Source organism: Periplaneta americana, chromosome 6, assembly GCF_040183065.1.
Source record: "Periplaneta americana isolate PAMFEO1 chromosome 6, P.americana_PAMFEO1_priV1, whole genome shotgun sequence".
Taxonomy (NCBI): Eukaryota; Metazoa; Arthropoda; class Insecta; order Blattodea; family Blattidae; genus Periplaneta; species Periplaneta americana.
In genome coordinates, this window is record NC_091122.1 from 76574003 (window position 1) to 76585844 (window position 11842).

The 11842-nt window shown below is 34.8% G+C and overlaps 1 protein-coding gene across 4 annotated transcripts in view; it reads right to left on the reverse strand.

The window, feature by feature from the left end:
* LOC138701428 (zinc finger protein ZFP2-like) overlaps positions 1-11842 on the reverse strand; it is a 202605-nt gene that overhangs the window by 138665 nt on the left and 52098 nt on the right. For 3 of the 4 annotated variants that reach the window (XM_069828296.1, XM_069828293.1, XM_069828299.1), the window contains exons 3-4: positions 10962-11099; positions 7092-7177 (exon numbers count right to left, since the gene is read on the reverse strand). In XM_069828296.1, the coding sequence (XP_069684397.1) occupies positions 7092-7177; positions 10962-11099 (224 nt within the window). Of the gene's footprint in view, positions 1-2939; positions 6971-7091; positions 7178-10961; positions 11100-11842 lie in introns of those variants that run through there. The other variant, XM_069828300.1, reaches the window with a different exon arrangement.

Here is an 11842-nt window from a genome sequence, read left to right on the forward strand (position 1 = left end):
CCTCATCAACTCAAGCTTCGTGATTGTATATACTAGACTGTGGTAATACGGTGAGGCAACTGTGCAAAGATTGTTGCTGCTGGGAGGGGCAGATATACGTGTAATAGACCAGATACCCTGAACAGCTGGAATGCTCAAGACGACGGATGAGAAAGCAAGAAATGTAAACATAACACACATGATTGATTTTAAAGACGTCTCAGGAAATTTGATTTCTTGTATGTAAGTTTATCCATTAGCACTTTGAAAATGAAATTAGGAGGGAACTATTTCTAATTGGTTGAAGAAAATGCTTGCAGTATGATAAACGGAGTTGTTATAAATAATTAAATTGATTTGTATAACATAAAATAAGCTTTTCTTATTCCCTGTATTCACCGAATATTTAATTAAAATGAAATCGAAACAGTTTAAGAATATAATTTTTAATTTTGTTTCTTTAACGTAAAAAGCATATCGTATTTTTATTTTTGCCTATACAGTTTTAAATGTTTTCAAATTTTATTTTTTATACCATAACATAAGCATTATTATTGTATGACTTGAGGCTTTCCCGGCGTTTGATGTAGAATAACTCTTCTCGGGTTCTCAGCCAAGTGAGTTGGAGATTAGCTTCCAAGCTTTCGACGGCTAGCTCTGCCATCTTCTTCACTTCGTCCCTGAAGAAGATGGCAGAGCTAGCCGTCGAAAGCTTGGAAGCTAATCTCCAACTCACCTGGCTGAGAACCCGAGAAGAGTTATTCAGTATTATTATTGTTTTCGTTCTCTACAACATTCAATTGAAATGGGAGTGTAAAAATATTTCTTAATCTTTTAAATTTATTTTGAGATAAGCATATCTTACTGTCTGTGTTCTCTGAACATTTAATTAAAATTAGGTTCTAGGGATTATTTTCAATTTTCCAATATTTTATTTAACGTGAAATCATCAGTATTCATTCTCTCTTCTCAAATAGAGTTTAAACACAAAAATTAAACAGTATACCATCTGTATTTTTTACGCGTTTAAAAACAATGTACAATGAAGGACATATAATTGAGCAATTCAAGTTTTTTCCAAGTCAAAGAATGCCACACAACGCATGCTAAGAGCCGAAACTTCTCAGTTATATGTTGAGCAGATATTCACTTCGATTTTCTGTTTAAATATTACATACTGTATTTATAATGAGCAAAAATTAAAACTATAGTCTCTTATGAACCGTGATACAGATATTGGAACATTTTCATTTCCTCAACAGTTTATGTTCCTCCCTGACTTTGCACTTACGTATTCAGAGCAACATAATCTTGACGTGCACTCACTCCTGGCTACAGCGTTGCACAATGTTATAATTTACGTATTTTAAAATGTACGTTTTTCTGAAAAATGATTCACAATATAGCAAAATGGTATTTGACTTTTTTGTTAGTCTTTACTAAAGGAATGATCCACCAGAATTAATGACATTACTTACGGTTCACCCTGTATAGTATTTGTGGACTTGGAAAACACATTTGATAGAGTGGACTGAAATAAACTATGGGAATCCTTAACAAAGTAAGTATGGATTGGAAAGAGAGGGGGTTGTTCAGTAATTTTATATGAAATAACGACTTGAAGTCAGTATAAGAGAAGAATTGTCTGAAGGAAGTGAAATAGGGAGAGGACTACAACAAGGATGGTCTTTATCACCTACCCTGTTCAACATCTACTTGGAGGATTTAGTGAAGAGCTGTTTTCAGAAAATGGGAAGAGTAGTAATAGTACGAGAAAGAAGAATAAAGTGCATCAGACTTGCTGATGATATGGCACTGATAGCAGAGACTATACTAAGGGATATGCTAGTGGAGCTAAATGACAGTTGTGAGCAGTGTGGGATGAAGACACATACAAACAAGACGAAGGCCATGGTTTCGGAAGAATAATAAAGAAGGTAAACTTAAGAATACTAAATGAGGTAGTAGAGCAAGTGGGCAACATCAAATACTTGGGGTGTACTACTATAAGCAGTAACATGAGCTGCTGCCAGGAAGTCAAAAGGGGGATAGCAATGACAAAAGGAAGCTTTTAATAGAAAACGTCTGGAAAAGAACAAAGCAACAGACTAATGAAGTGCTTTGTGTGGAGTGTGATATTGTACAGCAGGGATGAGATGATATTAGCTACCAATCATGGTAGAAGAGCTCGACCTTGATCACGAGCACATAGCGCATCCACTGTAACGTAGACAACAGGGATGTACATGCACATGCAGCGAATAAAGGCAGCAATTACTACAATAACTTGCGTCACTAAATTTCTGGCTATGTAATAGGGCTAATTACTCAGTTATTTAATATACATGTACATATATAAACAAATCGCAAAGGGAAGGGTTTTTAGGAACAAAAAGAGAAATAGGAAAAGTAATTGTATGTAAACCATTTTATTGTTAAAAGCAATTATTTATTATGTAAATACTTCACTTCATTGGTTAGGAGAAACTAATAGGGTCTACCTGCTTGATGTGTGTGATCTCTAAGTACTTTTGAGTATTTGTTGAAAAAATAATAATGGCAATATTGATTGAAATAGAGTATACTGATCGTGTGATTGCGAAAATGTAGTCCGTACTCTCCAGTCGTGATTATGTAATGAGTTTTCTTAAAGTGATTTGTGAGATGCACGTAATACGAAAAAAAAAATTGATTAAATTAAGATATTGAAAGCCATCGTAATTTCAGGGGTCAATCATTTAAGGGGATATGTATGAATTTTAAAACTTCCACAATTTCGGTCAAAATTTGTTAAATTTAAACTATATAAACAGATCTATAATAATATTATCTGTACAAAATTTTGTGCAATTAGGTCTAATGGTTTTGAAATTATATTTTTAAGTATATTTTATATTGACGTTACTAAAAACGCTCCTTGCATCAAATTTTTCAAAATGTTTAGTTCATATTTGCTAAAAATCCTGAAAATAGTTATTGGAATAAAAGTGAATCAGCATTTTGAGTTTAGTAATAGTATAAGTTAAAGTGCAATCAAAGATAAAATGTTATTTCTAAATTAAAGAAACACGTAGTCTAATAAAAGTAGATCTCCAGAAACAAGCAACAAATAAAATATCAATAACACATTTAAAATAAAGAAATAAAAGGAATCTAGATACTATCTGCTGACCCAAATGTAAATTAATTTACCTTCAATGTCAATTCCGAAATGAATTTAGTTCTCTCTTCTCCTGTATAATGCCTATATTTTTTTCATGTTGCTTCTCATAATGCCGTTTTATGTTGCTCTTTTTCAAATGATATTTGTTTTACACAACAAACATTGGACTTCATCACCATGTTCGAAGCATAAATATTGTATCTTCCACTCTTCCTTGATAGCTTTAAGCGCTTCCGTTCCGTCATGATGTGCTGTGTTCTAAGATCTGTACATCCTTTAGGAATGTTTACAGGTAAAAGAGCTCCACGCGTGCGCAGTGGGCATAAAATAGCTCTCGTCCGCAAATATTAGTCACCATCGCAAGACTGTTGTACAGGGTAGAAATATGGACAATAAGTTGAAATGAAGAGAAGCGAATAGAAGCATTTGAAATATGGATATGGAAAACAATGGAGCTTGTGAAATGGGCAGACAGAATAAGAAATGAAACTGTGTTGGAAAGAGTGGGTGAAGAAAAAACTGTGCTGAAACTGATCAAGAAGAGAAAAAGAAATTACATGTTAAAGAATGTATTGAAGAAATGGTGAACGGGAGAAGAGTTTGGGACAGAAGAAAACATCAGATTATAGACGACATTAAGATTTGTGGATCATATAAGGAGACAAAGAGGAAGGCAGGAAATAGGAAAGATTGGAGACTGCTGGGTTTGCAGTCAAAGATCTGCCATTTGGCAGAATATTATGTATGTATGTATCATTCAAAATTTCTTACATTAAGAACAATAAAATAATATGTTTAGAGTATAAACATGTTGCTAGGAAGTGTAATGTGACCAACAGTGGTCCCTGTATACTAATAGCAATCATATTTGTGTCTTTTTTGTCAATTGCAGGTTCGATCACAGTATTTCTTCTATTTCTGATGATGACATCCTAAGAAAATAACTGAATTGCATCTTCCATCCATAAATCACTGACAAGGCACAAGTAAACTCTATGCGTGTTCCAACGTGATATCCAAGGTTTTTCCCCAGATAGTTTTATTTCTTTTCTGCCTTCTTCTCTTCAGAAGAAATGCAATAACTACAGTCACTGCAATACATTGTGCTTCTAACACGGATGTAAACGCTACAGGGGAGCAAACAGCCTCTCAGTGGGTTGAGGGAAAATCCCGGAATAACGTCAATCAGGTACAGTAACTTGTCCCAACCAGGATTCGAACCAAGGGCCCACTCATTTCATAGTCAAGCGTGCTAACCGTTACTCCACAGCAGTGGACTATTGTTGTTATAACTACTGAAGCTTTCCTGGCGACGTGATAATTCGAAATTTTCTCGGGCTTCCAGCGAGGTCATAAGTTGGTGATCCACCGACGTTTCGAGGATGTTCATCTTCCTCATCTTCAGGGTTAAATGATATCTGAGAGTACCCAGCTCCTTAATTTATAGTGCCAGAGGGAGGAGTCAGCCGAGGAGCTGTGCACCGATTGGCTGTTATTAGTGTGGACCACGGCGAGAACGCGGCCGACGTGTCATCTTGCTTTGTGCTTTTCGGCTGAATGACCTTGGGTCTCACGGTGGGCTAGGCGGACGAGTTCTCATGTATCCTCTGCTGATGACGGCCCGTCGTCCGGGCGGTGAGAAATTTAATAGCCGGTGCCCATGCCGCGCTTAGTTGGAAACCCGAGTCAGGTTACCGCGTTCCGCCGCTATGGCCAGGGTTTCCTTTACTCTTCTATCCTTAAGCAGTTAAAAATAATGTCCTGCAATGTTCGAACATGAAAGCACCAACCAAGATTTTACAAACTTCGTCTTATTTCATAGGCAAACTAATCACAAGATGTGTGCTCAAATCCTCAAGTGGTTAAAGCATGAAGGGATAGGAGAGGACAGCAAATATTTTCATAATATGACAGGCCTCCTCTTGCAAAGTGACCATCGGCAAATGTCGAACTTTGTCATAATTACTCAACCAAGTGAACCGAACATAATGTCTGTCATGCACGACGATAACATGTAGTATTAAAATGTAGTAATTTATTTTATTTAACAGGCTGGCTAGTATGTTATAATTAAGTAAATATTATGAAAATGATATAACAGTATATCATTTGGTTGGATATAACAGTAAAAGTTGTAATCATGTATAGTATGAAAATGAAGTGATTTTTTCTATTTATTAACAGGTAGGGTACTGTAAGTTTATCGGAGTGAAAAATATTCAATATGAAAAACTTATCAGATTACCAGGAAACAATTGGCATTCATACAGTCCTTTCTGTAGATTGAAAACTCTAAAAATTTTCATATCCATTGTTCAAGAATTAAAACAGAATATCAATATCCCGAATTTAAAAGAAAACTTACAAATTAAACCGAACCCTTTAACTCTATTAAATATAGAATATAATCTAAATTTAACAGAAGAAATACTGAAATCAGAAGTAAACACTGAAACAGTTGTCTTCAGAGAAAATTAATATTAGGTACCCTCCACAAAACTGGCTTCATTTATACACTGACGGATCCTTGATCTCCAGAGAACAACGTGCCAGTGCAGGTGTTACGTGCTGTCTCTTCTCACTTTATAGATATCTTGGGTATGGAACAACAAGTTTTGATGGAGAAATCATTCCAATAAGTGAAAGTGTCAGGAATCTTCTATGCCACACCAATAAATTTAAGAATGCAGTTATATTGTCAGATTCTAAAGCAGCTATTCTATCAATAGTCTCTAAACAAACACCTTCATCTCAAACAGCAGAAATAACTAAAATGCTCTCTCAATTAATATCACTCAATAAAAGATTTGTATTCCAATGGATACCATCCCATTGTGGAATCCTGGGAAACGAGAATGAGGATGCTTTAGCAAAGAAGGGCAGCACTGCTACTTACAGACCTGTTACTAAATCTACGTATTACTCTGTGAAAAGATTTATTAAATCTACATACTTAGACTTCAACAAACAAAATTTGATAACACAATCTCAAGGGAAAAAATGGAACTCTCTGTATCATAATCCACAGTTAATTCCCGATTTACCACGAAAATCGTCTGTAGCTGCATTTAGATTGGCAACAGGCCATGATTGTTTGGCCAAACACCTGCATAGAATTGGAATATATCAGTCCCCTAACTGCCCATTGTGCAACTCAAACCAAGAAATGGATTCGGAACACCTCAAAATCTGTGCTTCAGTGGCTGGCCATGATAATATCTTTGAAAAATATTGAAGTGCAAGAGGTCAAATGACTTTATTGTCAAATGGCTGGCATTAGAAAACAACAACAACAATTTATTTTATGTTATGTGTTCATGTTATAATATTGTCATCATTCATATAGTCACACATCTATTGTTACCGAGCAATCGTTATTTATTTGAATATTATGTGAAGAATGTAATTAATAGCTACTTTCTGTCGGTAAATGGTATAGTAACAACTGTCACGCATTTTTAAAACCTATTGTGATTTACCTATATGTAGTATATTTCTGTCGATGGTTAATATTATTTTGTAATAAAAATTACCTGTCCTTACATATAAATAAAACTTCACAAGATTTGTTCTAAAATCCATACGCAGTTAAAAGCATGAAATAATGAAAGGGGAGGAGAGGCCAGTGAGCTTGAAGGAGCAGCTTCAGGCGAGCAGGATAGATCCGCTTCTTCAAAGGAGACTTCGGTTCTTATCACACTCGACAAACATGAACCAAACATAGCGCTTGAAATCAGAAGCAGCAGCAGCAGCAGTTGTAGTAATACTTTTAATTTTTAAAGCTATGAAGAGTTTTAATATAGCTTCTGCCCCCAATTCTCTTCCTACCTGTTAATTTCAATAAAAAATTACCGTCATATTTGAGGAAGTAAATGGTGTAACACATTATAAATTTAAATCATCCATCAGTAATCAACTGAAGCAGTGAAGAATCGTACACTAAACTCACCTTTCAGTAAACACTTCTTCACTTTCATCTGGAGTGATTTCCTGCTTCAGCTCGTTCTTCACTCCATCTAAGTCATAAGAATCTTCCTGAAAGAGTAAATAAGAAAAGAAGTGATGCACCATCAGTTCAGTAACTAGTCCATCAATTTCAAAGATGGAGACCTGAATTTGAAACCCGTTCAGTTCAAGCATAGTATCTTGCAAATGTAGACAGTCCTAAGGGCAGATTTCCATTGGGTTATCCCATTTCCCACAGATCAAGAAATGAGCTAACTGCTATTGAAGGAATGACTGGGAATCACCATCACATTCTCTGGTCACCAACATGGACATACCTACCTCTATTATAATATAATGTCTAAACAATTAATATAAAGCATTTGCCAATGACACTGCATACCATTCATAGTTGCTCATGGATCACAGATATTTTTGTTTATGGCTTATTTATTAATTTCAGATAATGTATTCCATAAAAAAAATTTTCACAATATTAAATGTTTATTATACTGGAAATTGTGCAGGTACAGCATGTAAGAATTTTACTGAGGAATGTCCAATAAGACCGACACCAAGTCATACAAACGTTTCTAGAATAATCAGCAAATTCGAGATCAATGGAGGTCTTATATTTTACCATAAAATATATAAACATTGATATTTTCAATGTTAATCTGTAAGAAAAATATAATTATAATGTCACATTCATTTCTTTCCCTTTTATATTCTTATCAGGACTGACCCAATCAGAAATTACTTTGTTTTAAACACATACTGATTATTTATGTTACCCAAAGGCAATGTAATTAACATTTTTCAATAAAGATGCTAATCATTTAATTTTATGAATTTCGGGATTATAGTTTGATAGCACATTTCTGACTAATGTGATGTATATTCTAATTTTTGTTTCTTTGAAAATATTTGACGCACAATATTGCGTTCAGTCAGCTTCTCATTCATCGAAAAAATACACTCTGCTAAATAGCCCAATAGAAACAACTGAAATGATCTTTCAGTAGTATTACTACTTTTTCAAATTCCAAAAATCGTTCAAGTTATATTCGTCATCTGGAAAGGTCTCTCAAAAACTAAAATTAATTTCAAACCAATCTGAGGCAAGTAAAAGTAAAACTAAAAAGATTTAAACATTAAATAATCATAATGAAGTCTGCAATATAATAATGTAATTTCAATTTAATTTAGAAATCTTCTCACTATTCGTGAGCTGCCACAAGGGACAAAGAGTACTTAACCATATAAATGTTTATAAGTTCAGTGAACCATTAATTTTGTTTTGACAATGAAACTCCTACAAGTACATAGCTGCAAATTCATTTTGTGATTGGTGGAAATATACCTAGTTTTAGAGAGGTAAGTGTTACAAAAAAAAGAGTAAAAAATGTTAATGAACTTCGTTTCATTTCGATGCTTCAGGAGAGCAATTAATTCTTTGAATGCAGCTAAAGTTACAATCGGAACAATAGTCAATAATTGTCAATAATTTCGAGAAGAGTAAATATTTACATTTCCCATTTCAATTGTATTGATATTATTCGCTTTGGTTCGTCAAGTACAGTACATATAAATAAAAATATCGGTTTTTTTCATGTGTGCAGTAGTTTATGTATTAGCATAATGTTAAAACCTGAATAAATCTGGAATAGGTGAAAATAAACAAAGGAAAAATAAAAATTATTAAGGATAAAGAAATGGGGATAGTGAAGAAAAACTCAATTAGTACTAGGAACGAAGGAGTGAAGAGCAAGAACCTGACATGCAAGTGAGTGCGGAAGTTGGAGTTTTGTTGAGTGCAGCAAATTCCGATCGAGAAGCATGCGGCAGAACGAAGACCCCGGCCTTTTTGATGACAAAATGAGAAGGTAGAGGGAAGACCTTGAGAGGTCGAGAGGGGAAAAGTGGTATGGACACATGAGGAAATGTGTAGTGATGTCACCACAAGGTCACAATAAGAGTGTAATGTGTCAAGTGAATGAGAGCGGTAATGTAGACGTTTGTGGTGTCAGCAAAAGAAATAAAGGCAATGTCAGTCAACAGGTGCGAAAGGTTAAGGTGCACAAGAAAGCCGATAGGAATAAGAAAGAGGGGTTAGGGATAAGAAGTGAAAGTATAGAGAAGGTAAATAGAGCAGATAGAGGAAATAGGGTGGGGAGCAGCAAGGATAAACCATCATATAATCTAAGGAAATGGTGTGTTAATGGATTGAAGGATTAATTGTGCAGTGAACATGGATGAAGAGTGTTTAAGTATGAGGAGAAGGGTCATGATGAGTTTATTTAATTAGTGGGAATGAGTAGGACGTACTGTAAAGACAGTAAGAGTAGAGGAGCTAAAAGTAGGATTAGACTAGATAGGTATCAGAAGGACAAAGAAGTAATATAAATAGATGTGAAGTAAATAATAGGGTAGGCCTAGCTAAGACTATAGCACAGTAATATGATTGTAGTGTAATTGTAAATAAGTAGGGTCTGTGAGAATGCGGAGTAGTAAAAGAAATTGTTATGTTTTTATTATGAATAGGAAATAGTAGAAGGTAGGATTAGAAGGAAAGAAGAAATAGTTAATAAACGTAGAAATATAGTAAGTGTGGTGAACGAACATGAAAGACATAATAATAATAATAATAATAATAATAATAATAATAATAATAATAATAATAATAATAATAATAATAATAATAATAATTTATTTATTTAATCTGGCAGAGCTAAGGCCAGTAGGCCTTCTCTTCCGCCCAGCCAGACTCTAATTCTAATTAAATACATTTGCTTACATAGTTATTACATTAATATCTAGATCATAAAACAACATGAAAGTAAATAATGAAAATTGGATAACTAATGTTAGTGTGACAATAATAAACATTGGTAAGAAATAGTTATAATAATAATAATAATAATAATAATAATAATAATAATAATAATAATAATAATAATAAGACATAGTGGATGAACAATGAAATGATGAATAGGTGTCGGTCATTAACATCGGGTAGTGTATAAGTTGTAAATAGTGTATGAACGGGACTGCTGGCCCGAATACTAAAAGTGAAGGGCCAGCAGGACCAGAGTTTAGAGTGAGAATAAACCATATACCATATAATGTTAAAGAATATGAAGTCCCTCCTTGGTCACAGTCACAAAAACCAGTTAATTTTACTCTAAGTACAATAAACATCAACACTGAGTAGAACATCACATCATACCTACGAAAACTGTAATTATAAACGTTAAAATTATGAAAAGATAGGATTAGCAGCGTAATGAAGAAATAGGTCATTACAATTTTCCGACATTTAACAAACACTTACTTCATTAGTGGGAACTTACAAAGCTTTCAGCTTCAGACATACTAAAGAAAGTAAATTCTTCCATATTTAAAGACTGTAACCAAATCCTGTTTTATTATGATATAAGCCTACTGTATTTGAACAAAGGAACAATTAAGTTAATATTCTGAAAATATAAGTGCCTGAATTCAATGTCAGGAAACACTGCGAACAGTTGTACAGTAACGGCAAAATGCAAAGTTAAGGTATGAGTAACAAAAAACAGTAAATCTAAATTAAAATTTATCATTGATTACACCATTCCCTATATAATCCAAGAAAAAGATAAAATATTGGAAGAAGCTTATTTCAAAATAAAAGAAACAAATCAAAGTTCATAACTAGGCTATGTTAAATAAAGAAATATCTAATCACTAATCACTAGTTAATTGTGCTTTTGATATGGAAAACAACACTGAGGAAGAGTTATATGGAGATGGTGTCTGATGAACAAATACAAGTTAAAAAGTTGAAGAATAAGTAGATGCAAAACAGCTAGTCCGCCCAATTAACCCCACTCACCTCAATTTCACACTTCACCATGGGAAAGTTCTTTGGCACAGGAGTTTCGTCCAATTTCATCTCTGAAGTCACATCAAAGTTGTGGTCCTCACAATCTGGCTTTATCAGAGTGGAATGCAGATTAAATAATTTCAATGCCTGGAGAACAAAAAGGCGACATAAATACCGGTAAGTAACTTTTATTGTTTGCTGTTTTTAAATTAATTTATTGTTTGCACCTATATTCCTTATGCCACAGCTTGGCCATTATTTATACCAGAAGCCAGAAATTGCGAAAAATAAATGCGAGGATAAAAAAACACACACATGCACACACCCAAGGTGGTAGGGTGGGGGGGGGTGTGTGTGTGTGTGTGTGTGTGTGTGTGTGTGTGTGTGTGTGTGTGTGTGTGTGTGTGTGTGTGTGTGTGTGTGTGTGTGTGTGTGTGTGTGTGTGTGTGTGTGTGTGTGTGTGTGTGTGTGTGTGTGTGTGTGTGTGTGTGTGTGTGTGTGTGTGTGTGTGTGTGTGTGTGTGTGTGTGTGTGTGTGTGTGTGTGTGTGTGTGTGTGTGTGTGTGTGTGTGTGTGTGTGTGTGTGTGTGTGTGTGTGTGTGTGTGTGTGTGTGTGTGTGTGTGTGTGTGTGTGTGTGTGTGTGTGTGTGTGTGTGTGTGTGTGTGTGTGTGTGTGTGTGTGTGTGTGTGTGTGTGTGTGTGTGTGTGTGTGTGTGTGTGTGTGTGTGTGTGTGTGTGTGTGTGTGTGTGTGTGTGTGTGTGTGTGTGTGTGTGTGTGTGTGTGTGTGTGTGTGTGTGTGTGTGTGTGTGTGTGTGTGTGTGTGTGTGTGTGTGTGTGTGTGTGTGTGTGTGTGTGTGTGTGTGTGTGTGTGTGTGTGTGTGTGTGTGTGT